Source organism: Rhinopithecus bieti, unplaced genomic scaffold, assembly GCF_001698545.2.
Source record: "Rhinopithecus bieti isolate Rb0 unplaced genomic scaffold, ASM169854v2 scaffold_13029, whole genome shotgun sequence".
Lineage (NCBI taxonomy): Eukaryota > Metazoa > Chordata > Mammalia > Primates > Cercopithecidae > Rhinopithecus > Rhinopithecus bieti.
This window is the reverse complement of record NW_016807982.1, coordinates 2,486,197-2,507,274: the sequence shown is the minus strand read 5'-3', so window position 1 is coordinate 2,507,274 and position 21,078 is coordinate 2,486,197. Positions and strand designations below refer to the sequence as shown.

Here is a 21,078-nt window from a genome sequence, read left to right as displayed (position 1 = left end):
TTCAAAGTTTTGGCACAAATATTCTTTCTCATAGTATTAAAATGTGTTATCAATATTTATTGCATCTCTATATTGATATCTCCCTTTGCATTTCTTCTTTTTTTTTTTTTTTTTTTTTTTGAGACAGAGTCACACTCTGTTGCCCAGGCTGCAGTGCAGTGATGCGAGCTTGGCTCACTGCAACCTCCGCCTCCTCCCGAGTAGCTGGGATTACAGGCATCTGCCACCATGCCTGGCTAATTTTTGTACTTTTAGTAGAGATGGGTTTTCACTATGTTGACCAGGCTGGTCTTGAACTCCTGACCTCAAGTGATCCGCCTGCCTCAGCCTCCCAAAGTCCTGGGATTACAGGCCTGAGCCACTGTGCTTGGCTCCCTTCTTATTTCTAATACCATATATTTATGTCTTGCTTCTCTTTCTTGAATCAGCCTTGCCTGAGGTTTGTATATTTTATCATTTAAATATATTTTTAGGCTGGGCACAGTAACTCACACCTATAATCCCAGTACTTCGGGAGGCTGAGGTGGGAGGATTGCTTGAGGTCAGGAGTTCAAGATGAGCCTGGGCAACATAGTGAGACCAGATTTCTACAAAAAAATGCAAAAATTAGCTAGGCTTGGTGGTGTGCATCTGTAGTTCCAGCTCCTGGGGAGGCTGAGGCAGGTGGATAACTTGAGCCCATGGGTTTGAGGCTGCCATGATCTCTGATCACACCACTGTACTTCAGCCTGTCTTTGAGACAGTGAGACCCTGTGTCAAAGAAAGAAAAGGGGGGGAAAGAAAAAAAAGTATGTTGAAATTTATATTTTATTTGTCTTTTAAAAAAACTAGTGTTTGGTTTTGGTGAGCAATCTTTAATATTTCCTTTCTTCTACTACTTTTGATTATTTTCTTTCATCTGCTGTGTTTGTGTTTTTTTGTGCGTCTTGAATTCATCCCTAACTTTCAATATTTGTTATGTTTTAACATGTGCTGTTAGGGCTGTAACTTCCCTTATATCTATATACTTTCATGGCTGTATCTCATAAGTTTTGAGAAGCAGCATTTTTATTGTACATTTCTGAAGATGTAACTTTCATCTTTCATCACTTTTCTCATAATTTCTTTTTTAACCTATGAAGTTTTACAATAATTTTTTTTTTAAGTTTTCAAATGAATTTTTTTGACAGGGAACTGCCTTTTCATTACAGATTTCTAAATATGCTCCATTGTGGTCATATTATGTATCTGTTACATTTATTCCTTAGAATTTGTTGAGACTTCCTTCATTATATATTTGTATATCATATATCGGGGTCCCCAAACCCCGGGCGGGGGACTGGTACTTGTCCATGGCCTGTTAGGAACCAGGCACAACAGGAGGTGCACAGCAGGCGAGTGAGCATTACTGCCTCAGCTCCGCCTCCTGTCAGATCTGCGGTAGCATTCGATTCTCATTGGAGCCTGAACCCTATTGTGAACTGTGTATGTGAGGGATCTAGGTTGTGTGCTCCTTATGAGAATCTAATGTTTGATAATCTGTCTCCCATTACCCACAGATGGGACCGTCTAGTTGCAGGAAAACAAGCTCAGAGCTCCTATTGATTCTACATTATGATGAGTGGAATAATTATTTTATTATATATTACAATGTAATAATAATAGAAATAAAATGCCCAATAAATGTAATGTGCTTGAATCATCCCAAAACCATCCCCTACCACGCCCCCCTGCAACTTCTGGAAAAATTGTCTTCTACGAAACTAGTCCGTGGTGCCAAAAAGGTTGGAGACCACTGTCATATATGGTCAAATTTATAAATTATATTTTTCAAATGTTTATCTCTTTTTTTGTACATTTGATCTACCAGTTCTGAGAGGTGTGTTACAAATTTCTCACCACGATTGTGGATATGTCATTTTCCCTGGTAACTTTGTTAATTTGTACTTCAGTTTGAAAATGTGCTGTTTATAAGCATTCAAGCTTGTGATTGTTGTATCTTCTTGGTGGCTTGGCTCTTTTGTCATTAAATAGGCTGCTTTTCATCCTTACTAATGGCTTTTGCCTTGAAGTCTTTTTTGCCTGATTTTTATTGCTATGACTGCTTGCTTTTGGTTAATTTTCCAATACATCTTTTTCCATCCTTTTATTTTCGACCTTCCTATATCCTTATGTCTTAGATGTGTTGCTTTTTATTTTTTAATTTTTATTTTTTTGAGATGAGTCTTGCTTTGTCGCCCAGGCTAGAGTGCATTCGTATGATCTCAGCTCACTGCAACCTTGCCTCCCGGGTTCTAGCAATTCTCCTGCCTCAGCCACCTGGGTAGCTGGGATTACAGGCATGTGCCACCACACCTGGCTAATTTTTTGTATTTTTAGTAGAGATGGGGTTTCACCATGTTGGTCAGGCTGGTCTCGAACTCCTGACCTTAGGTGATCCACCTGGCTCGGCCTCCCAAAGTGTTGGGATTACAGAAGTGAGCCACCGCGCCTGGCCTATACGTGTTGCTTATAAGCGATATGTAACTAGAGTTTAGACATATTTAATCCATGTATATATTTTTCTTTACTGATTTGAGTTTATTTCTATCATCACTTTAAAAATTTTCTAGTTGACATGCTTTTCTTTGCTGTCTCCCTCTCCTACTTTTTATCTTACGTTGAACTGATCAACAGTCAATAGAGTTTACTTTATTTCTCTTCTTCTCTCCACTGGTTTGGAAGTTTACATTTTAGTAGTGATTTCCCTTAAAAATTTAACAGATATACTTAATTTCATATTTTCCTAATAAAGTCTAACATTAGTCAGTACTTCTGTCCCTCTTAGGCACAAAACAAGACTTTTGGAACACTTTAATTTCCTTCTTAATTTTCTCCTCCCATCTTCCATGTTATGTTTATCTAGCAGTTTGATTATACCTCTTTAAAAGTCTGCGAAATCAGCTGCTGTTGTATCTTTTGTGCTTCAACAGTTTAGATTTACAAGTGTGTTTCCATAATTTGTGTGTTCACTATTGTTTGTTACTGCCCTCTTCTTCCTCCTGGTTCAGTTTCCTTCATGCTGAAGCATTGCTTGAAATTTTAAAGTTAGTATCTTCCCTTGAGGCTTGACGTTTCTTGTGTTTCACGAGGGTAATACTCATTTGAACCCCACACCCCCACACAAGGAAGGCTTCATGTTCTGATTTCCCAGCATTCTCCTTCTAGGCCACATTGCTGCATCCCTGGCATGAGTGTTTCTAGTCCAAGTTTGCAAATGAAACAGACCTTCTTGGCTGCTGGCTTTGTGCACAGATCTCTTTCCAGCTCCCCTTGCTGCACAGGTTTGGGGTCTCTCCTCTCATCCTCCTTCAGCATTTTCATCCAGCCTCTAGCATATGTCTGGCCTGATCTCCCTGTGGTTCACTTGGCTTAGACCCTCTCTGACTATACGGGTTTTGAATTTCCTTCCTGTTTCTGTTACCCTGAAAATTCTCATTCCTATTTTCAAGCCCTGCATTGTAGCAAAAACACCTTTTTGATTTCTTAAATCCCAGCATTTCTATGTGTTTAGGGTGTGAGTGGGAGCTTCCTAAGTTAGTTCAGTCTACTCTGTTGATCAGTGGTCTGGGTAAGGCTGATAGCAGTGGATACAGAGAGAAGTGGGCCAATTTCAGCAGTGTTTTGGAGTGAAAGTCAGGGAAGGGCAGGGACAGGCAGAGAACGTGGCCTTCCTTGCTGTCGTGTAAGTGGTTGGTGAGGTCTTGATGTGGCGGACTGAGGAGAGGACATGGTGTTGAATAAGCATCTAAAGAACCAAATTGCCTGGGACAGGTGATCACACTGGGAATTCAGAGGGAGTGACAGGTGGGGAGAGGGGAAATCTGGCCCATCTCTTTGGCCAGGCTCCCTGGCCTGTCTGCTGCAGGTGTCCTTAGTCATACACCTGCATAGTCCTTTCTGTCCCTTATGTCCCTGGCACTTTAAGTCTGACTCCTCACATACCATGCCCCAACTGGTGCATAAAAGTGAGCCATGAATTCCAGCAGCCTCGCCTGGCCAGCATTCAGGCCTAGCCTGCCGCACACAGCCCAGCCCCATTTTCTTTGACTCTCTTGTCCTTACTGCTGTTTCGCTCATCCCAGTATCTGTTTCTTTCTCTGTGCTTTGGTTTTAAAAATTGCTGGGCAGGAAACATCTCTTCTCTTCTGGCTTTCAGGATGTTCCCTGCTCACCTCTTGGGTGAGGATTTTGGACTTATTGTCCCTTCTGTCTGGGAATTGTCTGTGAGTCCTTCCAGTTGCCCAGCATCAGTGATCACTTGGCGTAGAATATACGAGGAGGGGGCTGGCACCCCTTCAGTTCTATCTCCACCGCACACACCCCCGCCAAGATTCATCTGTCCATAGATATTTATTGGATCTGTATTATTTGCCAAACACTGTGCTGGGCACTGAGGATGCAAAGGTGAGCAGAACCAGAGACAGCTCCTGCCCGTGCAAAGCTTACCACCAAGTTAATCTAAGAATCTCATGAATGACATAGCCACTGTGCCAGGTACCGCAAAGGAGAGGCATGTGAGCCATGACAGTGTAGACTATGGGGCTTTGAGTCTGCCAGAGGTGTCAGGCATGGCTTCCCTGGGAAGTGACATTTGCATGGAGATCTAAAGGATGAACAAAAATTAACTGAGTGAAAAATGGAAGATAAGATTCCAGGCAGAAGGAATAGCATATGCTAAGGCCTTGTGGTGAGAGAGAACATACTTAATCAGTTACCAGCCGTGTCTCAATGTGTCCTTACGGCACCTGTTTCCCTAGACCCAGCACACTCTGGGACATGATAAAAGGATGCATCAAATGCCTTGCTGAATATTAGCAAGTGGCCTTTTGAAGTCATCGAAAATGGGATTTTTGCCTCCAACTCTCTCTAACCATGGGGATATGCCTGTATCTTCCACCTTTAGATTCCCCCCAGAAAGACCTTATCTTAAACTGTAAATTTAGCAAAAACAAAACCAACAACATCAACAGCAAAACTCGCCAAAATAAAGAAACAAAAACTACCAGGATGCCCAGTTAAGTTTGATGATCAGATAAACAATGAATACATTTTAATATGTCACATGCAATATTTGGGACATAACTTATACTAAAAAAATCTGTCATTTATCTGAAATTCAAATTCAACTGGGAGTCCTATATTTTATCTGACATCCCTACTCATACCTGCTTGTGCCCACTAAGGGCCACCTGGAGAACTCTGTGGAGGAAGACCTGCCTACCCTTTCCTTAACATTATGGTCATTTATAGCTTTGGGACCTTGGGAAGGGTATATGCTGAAAGAATGGCCCCTTGAGGCCTGGGAAGGAAGCTTCCATCCCCATGAAGTTATATTCCAAGAACAGTCCTGCAAAAGCAACGAGAAGCTGACTGCCCAAAGCCCTGGGCGCAGATGCCGCCTCCATTCCTGAGCCTGCAACTTTAGGACAGTTCCTGACTCACCCTCATGACTCCTCCTGAATCTCCCACCCTAGCCTCTGCTTGGCATCCCTGTCACAGCCCCCAGGCTGGAGTGGTGGGTTCAGTGAGCCCTGCTTGATTATATGTTTAGGCTTTTAGATGCCTTCACACAGGAGCTTCTATAGCAGCTAGTTTGAAGGCTATGCCTAGTTGAAATGACACCGTCCTTCCCCTCCCTACCCACTCCCCTCCCACCCCTCCAGCCTGCTGCCAAATACTCCTGGCAAAACCTCTCAACAACTTCTGGATACTGAGCTTTCCTTGGATACTGTGTCTCTTGGGATAATCCAGCTTCTACCCAGAGGCTTTTATGTTATCCCCCAGAGAATCACAGTAGAAACTCTCCCTGAAGTAGAATCACAGTGGAAACTCTCCCTGAAGTAACCATGATAACAACTAGCAGAATCATCAGGAATGTAATCATTGTCACCTTGGAGAACTCAAAGGGAGGAGGCTTCTGCAGCCACATTTAAAGGCTTGGGAGAAAATACTGTGAACGCATTGTTACGCATTAATGACAATTCACAGCTGAAGCCAGTTTCCATCCTGTGCTGACAGCTGTTGGTGGACACCACAGCAAATACTGCCAAATCCAAAACTAAATAGCGACATAAGCCCTGAACTTCACTATTCTAAAAATTCATCTGTTATAGTTAGGAGTGGGTTTGACTGTGAGTTCTAGAAAACCCCCAAACAACAGTGATTTAAATATGATAGAAGTTTATTTTCTCTTACTTAGAGGAAATCCAGGGAGACTTAGTTGAGGTCTGGTAGGTGCCCCACAGTGTCAGGGCCCAGAGCCTTCTATCTTATTCTTCATCCCCCCACCCCACTTAGCACTTCCCTTTGGTCTCATGTTTCAAAATGGCTGCTTGAGGTCCAGCCATCATGTCTGCATTCTGGTGACTGGGAAGGAGGAAGAGACAAAGAAGGGCATACCTCCTCCTTTTAAGGACACTTTCTGGAAGTTGCACATGCCACTTCTACTTTTGTCTCATGGGCTAGAACTTACTCACATGGCTACATCTAGTTGGTAGGGAGAATGGGAAAGAATCTTTATTCAAAGTAGCCATGCATCCAACATAAAATGGTGGGGTTCTGCTACTAAGGGGGAAGTGGAGAGTGGATCTTAGAAGACAGTTAGTGGTCTCTACCATCCTTCCTTCCTTCCAACCAACCAACCAACCAGCCAACGTTTCTGTGTGATGAACTGCCCTATTTAGTGAGGAGACACTTATGCAAATAACCAGCAATGATACAATGTGATATGGAGTATAAAAGAGTTTTGTTCAAAGCGCTGTGGGAGAACAGATGGAAATGATCAACAGCAATCATAATAATTAATAACTACAATGCCCTAGCCGGGTTCTCAGTGCTACATTCCGATGATTGTGTTTGTCCAGCTCCCTTTCTTTTCAGTGAGAGCTGCAAACCATTCTACTTCTCTAGAATAGCTAACACAATGGGCAGGCAGGGTGCTGTTCTGAGTTCTTTATGGATATTATCTCACAACAATCTTATGAACTGTTACTATTATCATTCTCATTTACAGATGGGGAAATGAGGCACAAGCCACAGAGCTGGGTTTTGGACCTGGGCAAGGCTCCAGAGCACACGGCCCTAACCGCTCTGTTCTAATGCCCCCCCTAAAGCTGCTCATTTTCATTCCTTTCCCTACTCCCCAGACATCTCCGGCAGATAACCACCCCCCATCACCCATTTCATTGTGATGACTGGGGTCAACTGGTGGGACTTCTGTCCACTTCCAAGCCAAACCCCAGCTTACTTAGATCTCTTCCCTTGTCTCTTCCAACAGCCCTGCCTTTATTTTAGGAGTCAACTCCCTTAAGCCTCGGTTTTCTGATCTATTAGTAGGGCTGATACTAACACCCATAGAGTGGGACTGTTTGTGAGGACTGAGCGTGTTTATTCATGGAAAGTGCTTCTCCTGGCACATACTAAGTGCTCAGAAGATGTTATTCTTTTTTATCCCCCTTATATCTGGCTCCTTCTCTCTTCTCTCTCTTCATTCCACTTCTCTTTACAGGTTGTGTTAATTTCGTATTCCTGCTGAAAAAAATGATCACAAATTCAGTGATAGAAAACAATACATATTTATTATCTGGGGTCAGAGTCTCAATGGGGTTTCGAACTGGACTCTGGAAGGCTCTGGGAAGCATCCATTTAGTCACTTTTTCCAGTTTTTAGAGGCTGACTGCACTCCTTCGCTTGCAGCCTGCTTCTGTCTTCAGAGCCAGCAGTGGTGGGCTGAGTCCCCAGGTTGCATTATTCCAACCTTGATTCTGTCGTTCCATCTTCTTCTCTGACTCTTCTGCCTCCCTCTTTAATTTACAAAATGTGATTACACCAGGATAATCCAGCAGAGTCTCCTCTTAGTATCCTTAACTTAATCACATCTGCAAATTCCTTTTTTGCTGTGGAAGGTGACATATTCTTCACAGGTCCTGGGGATTAGGATGTGGATTCCTTTGGTGGCTATTATTCTGCCTACAGGTTCTTTCCTCTTGGGATACAGCAAGCAAGAAGCACCCAAAACAAAATATCCCTCTTTAACAGTACATTCTCTTCTGCCTTCCTCCCTTCTCAGCCAGGCTCTTTGAGGGTTGCCTTGACTAGTTTTCTCCACCTCCTGACAACCTGCTGCAGTCTGCATCTGCCCCCACATTCCACCAAACCCACTCTTGCTTGGATCACCCGTGGCTTCCAGATTGCCAAATCCGTGGGCACCTTTCATTCTTAACCGGCTGCGTTTTCCATATTAGCTGCCCATTCCTTCATGAGACCTTTCTGTCCCCTCTCTGCTTTTATGTCACTTTCTGCTGGTTTTCTCAGTCTTCCTTTCCGGCTTAGACTCCTCTATGAGCTGCACCATCTCCACCCACCCCTGAAATGTCCATGTTTCCCCAGGGTTTGGATCTTGGATCCGTTGTTCTTTTCTTGGGTGAGCTTGGCCCACACTGCTGGTTTTAAATGCCACTTGCATAGGGATGAGCACCTCCTGCTTGTGCTGTACACATCTCTGGCTGCTGGCCGGGAGCGTTGGTGAGGACTGTGCTTCCGGTCATCCCATCAGCTCCTCGACTTCCTTGGTCTCCTTTGAGGCAGACATGTGAGAGAGCTCACTGAGGCAGTGACTTGAGAAGCATGCAGCCTGGGGCACTTGGTGCTTCTGTTCCCGGCAGTATGGCTGTTTCCATACTGTTTCCATCACGATGGAATGGGATCCTCTCAGGACATCTCAGAGGACAGGTGGAAGGCAGTGAACATGGCAGTGCTGAAGGACAGAGCTGTGTTTAGCAGGGGTGACAGGAAAGCACACAGGCATGGCAGATTATCAGGCACGTATTTATTGGAGCAAACCCCTCCATTACCTTTGTGGTTTGCAACAGCTGTAGCTCTGAAGGAGCCACAAGCTAACTAGAGCACAAAGGCACACGAACATTCAAAGCAAGTCAAGGTGCATCCTAACTGCAGTTAGACACGCAAGACTCTCACCAGAAAGAACAATCTGCCTGAACGGCAGGGCTGCCTGTGAAGCCAGGAGGGCTGCTGAGGGAGGTGTGGTACTCAGGTGTGGTCTTGGGGGGAGAGGGGGGTGAAACAGGTGAAACAGGACTTAAGCAGGGAATGGACATTTCAGGCAGGGAAATAGCGTGTGCAAAGACTTGGAGTCAACTTGGGGAACAAGGAGAATGTGGGGGAGATGAGGTTGAAGAGGAGGACTGTGTCCAGGGCATCAGGGCCTCAGATAATGCTGGTACAGGAAGTCTGAACTTTGTCTTGTTGGTAGTAGGGGACCGTGGAAGCGTTTTGAGCAGAGGAATGACTTGGCAGAGCTCAGCTTTAGGAAGACTACTCCAGTCTTGGGTGGACTGGGGAGGGCCCCAGATCTTAAAATATGCAAAATGTAATTTTAGAGAGAGGAGCTACCTTGGCAATTACTTATCTATTTCTATAATTGTATATATGTGTGTATTTTTAGATGTATATATGTGTGTATATTTATATCTAATATATATATATATATATATTTTAAGTACATACACATACACATTGGATGACCTAGATGGAGGGTGAGTGACAAAGGTACACAGTGACAAAGCCAGCATTAGAACTCAGAGCTAACTCCTGGTCCCATGCTCTTCCTCTGCAGGGTACTCATGGAGGCAGAGGTATCTGAAAGGAGGCCAGTTTAATCATCAGGGCAGATGGTGGTACAAGCCTTGACCAGGGCAGGACAGGGCAGACACTGAGGGGAAGATTGTGTGGGAGGCAATGAGGATATGTTCTCTCTCCTTCTCCCTCTCTGGGTGGGGGTTGGGACATAGGGCTCGTTGGAGACTGCACATGAGTGCATCTCTCCTTCCTGGGTCCTGCAGCATCCTTCTGGGCCTGGTTTCTATGGCAACAGGCTCCCAGCAGGCAGCCTGCCAGCTGGAGAGAAGTAGGCAGGCAGGCAGGGAGAGAAGGCCTGGGCAGCAAGAGGAAGGCTGAAGTTGCGGGGGTTGGGAGAGTCTCTTGGGGAGGTAGAGGGACCCGTAGAGCTGGCCCCACAATCCCTTCTGACCATGTAGGGGTGGAGGTAGCTCAGGACACACAGGCTTTTCTTTTGTGGTCCTTGAATTTCCAAACCTTGATCTTCTGTTTATCTCCCACCTCCCACATCTCCTGGCTCCCACTTCTTAAAGTATTGCCTGGTCCCAACCTCATGCATCTTAAGGGACCGCTGACTTCTTTATAGAAAAGAACTCTGAATTCAGGGAAAAAATGAACAAGGTCAGTTGACTTTCTGGTTTGCATAAGATTTGCATATTATTAACTCAAAGACAAGAAATTTCCAAGCCCTATGTCATTCCTGCAAACAACTTAATACAGCTCCACTGGCACTGACTTACTGTGTCTGGCCAGGCTCTGGGCTGAGCCATCGGGGTCCCTAGAGAAGTCCTCCCAGCTGCAGGCCCACTCCACCCGCAGCTGCTCCAAGGCATTTCTTCCTGTGATGTTCTAGCAGCTGGTGCAGTGCGAAGTGCTTGGACTGTGGAGCCCAGCAGCCCTGAGTCCAAATCCTGGCTCTGCTACTTTGAAGCTGGGTTGACTTGGTTTACTCATCTCTAGGTAGGGCTGAGGACACTCTAGTGCAGCTGGTGTAAACTAGCATAGACATAGCATTTGTTAAAATACTGAAATACTTTGGCCAGGCGTGGTGGCTCACGCCTGTAATCCCAGCACTTTGGGAGGCCGAGGTGGGCGGATCACCTGAGGTTGGGAGTTTGAGACTGGCCTGATCAACATGGAGAAACCCTGTCTCTTCCAAAAAGAGACAAAAGGCGTATGCCTGTAATCCCAGTTACTCAGGAGGCTGAAGCAGGAGAATCGCTTGAACCCAGGAGGCAGAGGTTATGGTGAGCCGAGATCGCGCCATTGCACTCCAGCCTGGGCAACAAGAGCAAAACTTCATCTCAAAAAAAAAAAAAAAAAAAAAAAAATTTGAAATACTTCTGTCTTCACTGGTAAAGAGCCACCACCCTGGCTCCTCTGACCCACCCCACAATCTAGCCTCTCCAGGGCACTGCTGCAGCATTTTGGTCTGTGCCTGCTCTGCCTGGCGTATGCCAGCATCTGCTCTGTCCATGGACTGAACTGGTTGCTAAATAGTTTGGATATCACCCCTGTCTAGAGGTGGTGCAATAGGTAGGTGTATTATGTACATAGCTGTTGCAAGGACCAATATATTTAAAGTGCATAGGTTAATGTCCATCACTTTGTAGGTTCCCTTCCTCATTCCCTTCCTTTTTTTGGCTTGGGGTGGAGGTGAGAGCTGGCGTGAGCCTGGGCGATGGGGGATGACAGCCACCCCTCTCCCCAGGCGAGCAAGGTTCAAGCGCTCCAACAGTGTGACGGCCGGCGTGCAGGCAGACCTGGAGCTGGAGGGCCTGGCAGGACTGGCCACGGTTGCCACAGAAGACAAGGCCCTGCAGTTTGGACGTTCTTTCCAGAGGCACGCCTCTGAGCCCCAGCCTGGGCCCCGGGCCCCCACTTACTCAGTCTTCCGCACGGTCCACACGCAGGGCCAGTGGGCCTACCGCGAGGGCTACCCACTGCCGTATGAGCCGCCGGCCACCGATGGGTCGCCCGGCCCTGCCCCGCCCCACCCCCGGCCCCGGGGCCGGCCGCCGTGACTCCTGGATAGAGCGCGGTTCACGTAGCCTCCCCGACTCAGGCCGCGCGTCCCCCTGCCCACGGGACGGCGAGTGGTTCATCAAGATGCTGCGGGCAGAGGTGGAGAAGCTGGAGCACTGGTGCCAGCAGATGGAGCGTGAGGCGGAGGACTATGAGCTACCCGAGGAGAGTGAGTCACGGCATCGGAATGAGGGGACTCTGGGGACCATGGCCTAGTGTGTGCTCAGGAGACCCTGATGGGGGTGGCTGGGGCTGCAGTGTAACAGGAGGCCCCTTCAGTTTGTGCCTCACTGATCTGCATTGGAGCCTGGCGGGTCAACATTGGCAGCAAGGCATGCTGGGAGCTCTTGGAAGGGAGCAGGGTGCACACGGTGCAGCTTTAGAGGCCAGGGGCTGGCACTGCAGACAATGCAGGCCAAAGGGCTGGACCTTCTATGGATGGCTACTAGTCCAAATCACCAAGTTTATGGGGACTAAGATCTGGACTGGTGTGAGGATCCAGGTGGTGGGACCAAGATTACAGAGAGGGAGGCAGTTCACAATGTCAGATCCTGTCTGAGGCATAGATGAGGGAGATTCAGCCAGGGAGACATGGCCCTGGCCCGAGGGAAAGCCTGGCCCTTCCTGTAAGTCAGATCCACTGAGAGACACAGTCTTACTCCAGAATCTCTGAGTTGAGGGGACAGTGACTATGAAGATGTGTTACGTACATTAACTTACTTGGTCATTCTTAAAGAGCCAAGGAGTCTTGCATGCACTGATGAGTGATGAACAAAGCTTAGCCAATGGGTGGTCACTGAGCTAATGCCCTGGCCAATGCTATAGGCTAGGCTGGGGCTGGTTTCTGTCTGTTTGCTGATATGGGAGGGAGAAAGGATAAAGGAGGATGAGCACTCAAGAAATGTAGGCTGTATGAAGGAGGGAACATCAGGGTCTGAGGATACAGTCTTGGTGTAGTGGAGCAAGAACTTGTTATGAACTTGAGGATAGGATGGGGCTGGGGCTGGAGGAGACTGATGGATAGACAGTGCCAAGCAACCGAGGGGTCAGCATTCAGGGCAGACTTCCTGGAGTCTGGGGAAGGAGATGCATCATTTCCCTCCCTGAATTTCCTTCTGCTTTCTAGTCCTGGAGAAGATCCGCAGTGCTGTGGGCAGCACACAACTTCTCCTGTCCCAGAAGGTTCAGCAGTTCTTCCGGCTGTGTCAGCAAAGCATGGTGAGTGCCCGTAGTAGTAGATCCTACCAGATATATGTGACCCAGAGTGTGTGTGTGCTGGAGGTGAGACAGGCAGGTGACCCAGACTGTGTGTGTACCAGAGGTGAGACCAGGCCTGCATGCCTGCAGGGGTAGCTGTCAATCTTGTGCCTGGAGGTAGGGCCAGGTGTTTGTGCACAAGAAGGGAGGGCTGGGCTCTTTCTTGTCCCCCTGTCTCCCAGCCCCCACCCACTCTCCCAGGCTGAGGTTCCTGGCAGTAAAAGTGGATAGGACTTTCTCTTGTCCTTGTTGCGGGAAGTCAGGGACCCCGAATGGAGGGACTGGCTGACGCCATGGCAGAAGAACATAAATTGTGAAGATTTCATGGACATTTATTCCTCAAATTAATACTTTTATAATTTCTTACACCTGTCTTTACTGCAATCTCTGAACATAAATTCTGAAGATTTCATGGACACTTATCACTTCCCCAGTCAATATTCTTGTGATTTCCTATGCCTGTCTTTAATCTCTTAATCTCGTCATCTTTGTAAGCTGAGGATGTATGTTGCCCAAGGACCCTGTGATGATTGCGTTAACTGCACAAATTGTTTGTAGCGCATATGTATTTGAACAATATGAAATCTGGGCACCTTAAGAACAGGATAACAGCGATTTTCAGGGAACAAGGGAGATAACCTTAAAGTCTGGCTGCCTGTGAGCCAGGCAGAACAGAGCCGTATTTCTCTTCTTTCAAAAGCAAATAGGAGAACTATCACTGAATTCTTTTTCTCAGCAAGGAACATCCCTGAGAAAGAGAATGCATTCCCAAGGGGAGGTCTCTGAAATGGCTGCTTTGGGAACATCTGTCTTTTACAGTTGTAGATAAGGGATGAAATAAGCCCCTGTCTCCTGTAGCACTCCCAGGCCTATTAGGATGAGGAAATTCCTGCCTAATAAATTTTGGTCAGATGGGTTGTCTACTCTCAAACCCTGTCTCCTGATAAGATACTATCAATGACAATGCATGCCCAAAACTTTATTAGCAATTTTAATTTCACCCTGGTCCTGTGATCTCGCCCTGCCTCCATTTGCCTTGTGATATTTTATTACCTTGTGAAGCATGCGATGTCTGTGACCCACACCCTATTCGTACACTCCCTCCCCTTTTGAAAATCACTAATAAAAACTTGCTGGTTTTGTGGCTTGGGGGCATCACGGAAGCTGCTGACATCTGATGTCTCCCATAGGAGAAATATCACTGAATTCTTTTCTCAGCAAGGAACATCCCTGAGAAAGAGAATGCATTCCCAAGGGGAGGTCTCTGAAATGGCTGCTTTGGGAACATCTGTCTTTTACAGTTGTAGATAAGGGATGAAATAAGCCCCTGTCTCCTGTAGCACTCCCAGGCCTATTAGGATGAGGAAATTCCTGCCTAATAAATTTTGGTCAGATGGGTTGTCTACTCTCAAACCCTGTCTCCTGATAAGATACTATCAATGACAATGCATGCCCAAAACTTTATTAGCAATTTTAATTTCACCCTGGTCCTGTGATCTCGCCCTGCCTCCATTTGCCTTGTGATATTTTATTACCTTGTGAAGCATGCGATGTCTGTGACCCACACCCTATTCGTACACTCCCTCCCCTTTTGAAAATCACTAATAAAACTTGCTGGTTTTGTGGCTTGGGGGCATCACGGAAGCTGCTGACATCTGATGTCTCCCCTGACACACAGCTTTAAAATTTGCCTCTTTTGTACTCTTTCCCTTTGTTTCTCAGACTGGCCAGCACTTAGGGAAAACAGAAAAGAACCCATGAAGAATTATCGGGGGCAGGTTCCCGCGGGATAGTCCTGCCTGGGGCTCAGATCTCCCTGACCAATCACTTTCCCTCTGCCTTCCTCTGCTGCAGGATCCCACTGCGTTCCCTGTGCCCACCTTCCAGGACCTGGCGGGTTTCTGGGACCTCCTACAGCTCTCCATCGAGGATGTGACCCTCAAGTTCCTGGAGCTACAGCAACTCAAGGCCAACAGCTGGAAACTCCTGGAGCCTAAGGTGGGGCTGGGGTCCCTTTAGGCAAAGAGGCCAGACTCTGGGAAATCTTCACCCCTCCCCAGAGAGGTGAAGGGTGGGATGAACAAGGGGGCAGAGGAAGGGACCCATAGGCAGCAAGGGCAGCCTTGGACAGGTGATAGTCCCCTTCCAGAGTGACCATGCTCGTGGCCACTGCCATCTGCTTGGCCCCAGTGCTCATCAGTGCTTGAGCTGCCAGAACCCCAAGGCTTCCTCAGCGCGGGGGAGCGGGGGGCAGGGAGTGGCGGCTGCAGCTGGAGGGAGCAAAAGGCAAAAGTAGACCTTACAGAAGGAAGGGCCTAGGCATCCAGGGCAGAGCCTTGAGAGTCCCCTCAGCCGCCAGGTCGCTGGACCTTGTCTGCGATGAGGGCCAGAGGCCTGGTATGTGCACCCTCATTGCGGAGCCTGGGTCGGGAACTCCCTCCTCCGGGTCAGGACCCCGAGGGAAAACCCGGTTCTGATGCGAGCTGTTGAGAATGGCGCCACCAGGGGGCGCTTGAACGCGCTGCGCTTTGGTGGAAAATGTGGGGATTTGACCTTGTCGGAACAGGCGCAGGTGGGGCTTCAGGTCATGGGATCCGTGGCGGATTCTGAGCGCCATCGCGTTTGGAGCCACGCGGTCGTCAGCGCTCCGGGCGCGGGGGGTGCGGGGGCGGGCACTGAGGTGTTGGAATAGTTCGGCGCCCCAGCTCAGCGCTGTCCTCTGCTCCGCAGGAGGAGAAGAAGGTCCCTCCGCCGATACCAAAGAAGCCCCTGCGGGGCCGGGGCGTGCCGGTGAAGGAGCGCTCCCTGGACTCCGTGGACCGGCAGCGGCAGGAAGCGCGCAAGCGGCTCCTGGCGGCCAAGCGCGCCGCTTCCTTCCGCCACAGCTCGGCCACCGAGAGCGCAGACAGCATCGAGATCTACATCCCCGAGGCCCAGACCAGGCTGTGACCGGTCCGGCCCGCCCAGCCCGGCCTGGGCCCGCGGTTCTCCACCCGTACTGTACACCCAGCGTCGAGGTCACTGTGAACGCGGGCCGCCCCGTGCGCCCGCCCCACCGGCACCGCACGCCCCAGCCCTCGGGCCCGTCACACTCTCGTGGGTTTTTTACCTTCCTGACCCCACGCGAAGGCGCCCGGGCTGGGCAGGGGGCCGTGCCTCTCCGCCCTGCGCCCCTCACCTGGATCCCCCGCCCACCTGGTCCGACGCTTTGTCCCCACCTCCTTTCAATGGGCACCATCTCTGCCATTCTTTCCCCCCACGGGCCAGGCCGGGCCGGGCCCCACATCTGGGCTCTGCGTCCCCTCCCCCCACCCCGCGGGGCTGGGCTTCGTGGGGATCAAGCTTCGTGGCTTTTTATGAAGAATCCCGAACCCCGCCTAGGAGCCCGCCCCACCCTCCCAGGGGCTCCATCCTCAGCCCTCTGCCCACTGGGCCCAGGGACCACAGTGGCTGGACCAACCCAGGACCAGGGCGCCTGGGCCTCTCCCCTTTCCCAGCGGCTGGGGAGGGGAGATGGGGGCTTCCCCTCACCACACCTGTGGCTGTTCCCACATCCCCTTAAGTATCCCAGGAAAAATAAAACGGCAGAACTGCACTCGAGCCAGCTGCTCTCTCCAGAAGAGGCCACCTCCGTCCCGTGTGTGGGAGGACGGGGGTGAAGGGAGAAGGGGCCGGGAGCCCACTCTCTTGGTTTGGAGACAGCAGGGGTGTTGCCTGAGCTCCTCCCAGGGATGGGCCAGCTGGTGGAAAGGAGATTCGGCCCCCTGATGCCCACAGTAAGGACCTGGACCCTCCTGGAGGGGCCCAGGTGGGGTGAAGAGGGGGAGGGTGTCAATTTCTCTGCTCTTCCGGTTTCGATGTATCCCATTCTTCCTCCCAGTCCCCAGGGTTCCCCCAGAGAGGGAAGTCCAGAGCTCGCCGAGCACACAGCATGTGCTTGATAAACCGGGAGTGTGGTGATTGTTAGGTATTGACAAATAATTGGTTTCCCTTCCCCTAGGGACACAATGTTCCTTCTGCTCCAGTCATTCCTGATCAGCAGCAGAAAAACTTCAGTCCTGCCACATTTTCTGATGCCTCCTATGGGTGGCCACCTTGGTGGAGGCTGGGGTAGGGGAAGAGGAAGTACAAAGAACAGAGCTCTCCTGGGAAGCTAAATGGCAAACAGAACCTAGTATCGATGGCTTTATTGAGTGACCAGTGTGGGTCAGGCAAGGGGTGAGTGCTTTACATGAATGTGGCTGGTCCTTACAACAGAAGAGAAAGCCAAAGCTCAGGGCAGGTTACACGACCTGTCTGAGGTCACAGGGCTAAATGTGGTGGACCCATGTCTAATGCGAAATCATGAGCTTTTAGCTTTGCAGGCTTCTTAGACCAGAGAGGGCTGATGGCATTCTCCACCCAGAAAGCCCCTTTCCACTCCTTGAGCAGTCCTTTGAATTGGTGTGTCACCTCCAGGCAGGAGGAAAATCCTACAGGATTGGCTGCTTTTCTGGGCCACACTGGATCAGTTAATTCTTCTCATTCATTTATTCAGCAGACATTTATCACTTTCAGGCGCCACAGGAATAGCCTTGAACAAGATGTAGTTTCTACCCTTAATGGAGCTTATGGTCATATGGGAAAAACAGACAAATAAGCAAGCAGTTAAAATACAGGGGTGAGTGCCAGAAAGATGATTAGGGATTAGCTGCTGAAGGAGGGCCAGGGTTGAGAAGAATGTTCCAAGATCAGGGAACAGCTGTGCAAAGACCTGGAGGAGGAAGAGACATTGGGAGCACAGGGTCTTGATTATATCAGTGTTTGGGTCTCATTGAGGCAGGCAGCCTGAGTCTTGTGGGCTGTAGGGAGCCATAGAAGGGTTTTGAACAGAAGAGTGGCATGAACGTTTTGTAGACTGGTTTGGTAGACAACTTCTGAAAAGCAACAGATGGTCCACAATACAAACTCACATGAGCCTGGAAGGTGAGGAGGGCTCTAATGTGATCTGAATTCCCAAAAGCAGTTAGTTTGGAGGTGATCCCATACAGACTCTGGGGCCTGGTCCAAGACTTAGTGAATAGACTCTGCCCTCGAATAAGGTTTTAACAAGTGCTCCACAAGATTCTGAGCAGCCAGGTTTGGGAAGACTTAAATTGGATGACTGTACAAGGGTCTCCAGTAGAAAGGCTGGGTCAGTTTACCTCTCTGAGATTGTTTTATTATCTCTAAAATTGGGGCATGGGTGAGGTTTGAACTCAGAGCAACGCTGTAAAACAGATATTGTTATCATCCCCATTTACAGATGAGGAAACTGGGGCGTGGAGAGGTTTAAACAGCTTACCTCAAACCATGAAGCCAGGAAGTGGCTGAGTCTGAGTTTAACCTTTACATTATACAGCATTTTATGGGTCTATGACTTTTCATAGACTGTTCTATGTCTGGTGTGGATGAGTCTCCTTTGGTTCTTGTGGCCTAGGTAGTTATGCTGAGCGCCATAGATCAGTGAAAGATTAGGTCCAGTCCTTTGGCTTAAGTTGCTTACAGTCTGGCCATGGCCAGCACAAAAACAGAAAGTTATGGTGCAAAGGGAGATCTGCTCTCCCAGAGGGGCCCAGGGGTTGAGAGAGGAGAGAGCCTCTAGCAACCAGGGTGTTTTAGTCCATTTTGTACTGCTATAACAGAATACCGCAGGCTGGGTAACTTATAATGAACAGGTGTTTATTGGCTCACAGTTCTGGGTGCTGGGGAATTCAGTGTCAAGGTGCTGGCAACTCGTGAGGGCTTTCTTGCTGTGTCATCCCATGGCAGGTGAGAAGGTAAGAGAGGGCAAGAGGGAGTTGAACTTGCCCTTTTATAAGGGCGTCAGTTCCACCCATGAGAGTGCAACCCTCATGGCCTAATAACCTCTTAAAGGTCCCACCTCTTAATACTTACAATGACAAATTTCAGTGTAAGTTTTGGAGGGTACAACCATAGCACAGGCAGTCTGGGAGAGCTTTCTGCCTTGTGAGCTGGATCTTGCAGGATGAATTAGCATTTTGTAGTCAAGGAAGAGAAGGGAGAAATTCATTTCCGGCCAAGGGACAAACCTGGGCAAAGCCGTGGAGGCACATGTGTGTTGGGAATGAAAGCACAGGCTGGAGAGGGTGACAGGTTATGGTGGCTGTGGAGGGTGTGGAGGAGATATGGCCAGAAGGGACCCATAGAGTTGGGGGTGGGGGGCTAAGATGGAGGCCTCATAGTTTTATTTGAAAGATAAAACTATGGCCAAAAGACAGGAAATGGACTGGAGGGGGCAACAAGACAGCAGGGAGACCATTGAGGGAGCTGCTAAAGTGGTCCAGGTAAGAGATAATGATGTTGACTTTGAGAGACATTTAGGAGGCATACGTGCTGTAAGCTGGATCTGGAGAATAACGCAAAGATGGGACGCCTTGAAGGTGTCACTCAGATTTCTGGCTTAATGAATGAGTAATGCCACGAATGGACATAGGACATTACAGAAGGAGCAATACAGTTGGGAAATACTTAACATGTCAATAACCATTTACTGAGCACTGAGAAGGTGCAAACTACTATGCCAAGCACTTTATACACATTTAGGTGATTTAATACTCACAGCAACCCTAGGAGTGGGTACTATTATTGTCTTTTTTTTAAAACAAAGAGTGTAAATAGCTTTTCTGAGATAAGCAGACAAGAGTCAGGATTTGAACCCATGGCTATCTGATTTCTAAGTCTATGCTCCTGAGCCCCTCAGCAATTCTGCTTGAGGGAACTGCTAGCCATGACTCAAGACTCAGCTCAAGGCCTGGTTCCTCTAGGGAGCCTTCCCTGAATCTTCCTGGCCGGGCTGAAGATCCTCCTCTGTGCTGCGTGTGTATACTTCTGTCATCACATTTCTTAAATTCTGTTGACATTTTGTAGACCCATCTGTTTCTTTAGTCAGAGAACTCTGGAGGCAGGTTGGTCCCAGCCATTTTTGCATCCCCAATGCCTAGCACATGATTGGCTGGCCAAATGCCAGTTACTCTGGGCAGTTCTGTTCCCTTCTCATCTCCACATATTCAGTTAGTGAACAGGTTCTGCTAACCACGGTCTCCTAAATATTTCTTTGTACTGTTGGGGCTCAGAAAGCGATACCCCAAAGACTGGCGCTTTGACATGGTGAGAGGCCTTCAAAGCTGCCTCAGAATCAAGGTCCTTCTAACCTTCTCTCCCAAGTATAGGGAGGCACTCTCTCTAGAATGTCCTAATCTAATCAAGAAAACTTCTTTCCAAAAGAAACAAAATTGCCTTCCTCCCCTCCGCGAAATCTCATCTATCTCAGAAGAGAAGACTGAGGAAGGCAACTACGCCTGGATGGATTTTTCACAAGATGATGCCTGCTTCTCGGGCTCATTCAAATTCTAAAGAGAATCATTTTCAAGTTAATTTCTGTCCATTTTTTCGCCCTAAGAATCATGTGCTTCCCTCAAAAGAATTGTCTATATTCTCCATCTCTCCCCTTCCCCTTTGAAAAAGGGTGTATAAGCTTCTGTACCCCATTGGGTTATTGGGTAATCATTCTCCTGTGACCCTTCCCTTCCCACCCCCTCACCCCCACCCCGTGCTATGCACGTTAAAATAAAATTTTGTATGTCTTTTCTCCTATTAATCTGCCTTTTGTCAGTTGATTTTCAGTGAACCTTGGCCCCTACAACACTGTTCCCTTTTCTCCATCTTAACTGCCAGAACTTAGCTTTGAGCTTTTGAGATCATAGGGAAGGGTGCCTAACGTGGTAAGCACTCTATGTATGAGGCTTCCTCTGGAGGTGTCCCTGAAGTTTGAAAATTGTGCCAGAGCACGATTTGGCATAGTAAAGAAAGGCGGGAAGGGTACTGCATGGCCAGGCACGGTGGCTCATGCCTGTAATCCCAGCACTTTGGGAGGCTGAGGAGGGCAGATTGCTTGAGCTCAGGAGTTTGAGACCAGCCTGAGCAACATGGTGAAACCTAGTCTCTACAAAAAGTACAAAAATTAGCCAGGCCTGGTGGTGTGCATCTGTGGTCCCAGCTACTCGGAAGGCTGAAGTGGGAGGATCACTTGAGCCCAGGAGGTCGAGGCTGCAGTAAGCTATGATTGTGCCACTGCACTCCAGCCTGGGTGACAGAGTG

The 21,078-nt window shown here is 48.4% G+C and overlaps 1 protein-coding gene across 1 annotated transcript in view; it reads left to right on the top strand.

Annotated features, from left to right (window-relative positions):
* DLGAP3 (DLG associated protein 3) overlaps positions 1–20,564 on the top strand; it is a 50,792-nt gene extending 30,228 nt beyond the window's left edge. The window contains 5 exon segments of the mRNA XM_017884580.1: positions 11,369–11,647; positions 11,649–11,851; positions 12,809–12,900; positions 14,794–14,937; positions 15,670–20,564. Of these exon segments, the coding sequence (XP_017740069.1) occupies positions 11,369–11,647; positions 11,649–11,851; positions 12,809–12,900; positions 14,794–14,937; positions 15,670–15,888 (937 nt within the window). The 3' untranslated portion in view covers positions 15,889–20,564.
* Positions 20,565–21,078: the final 514 nt, after the last annotated feature.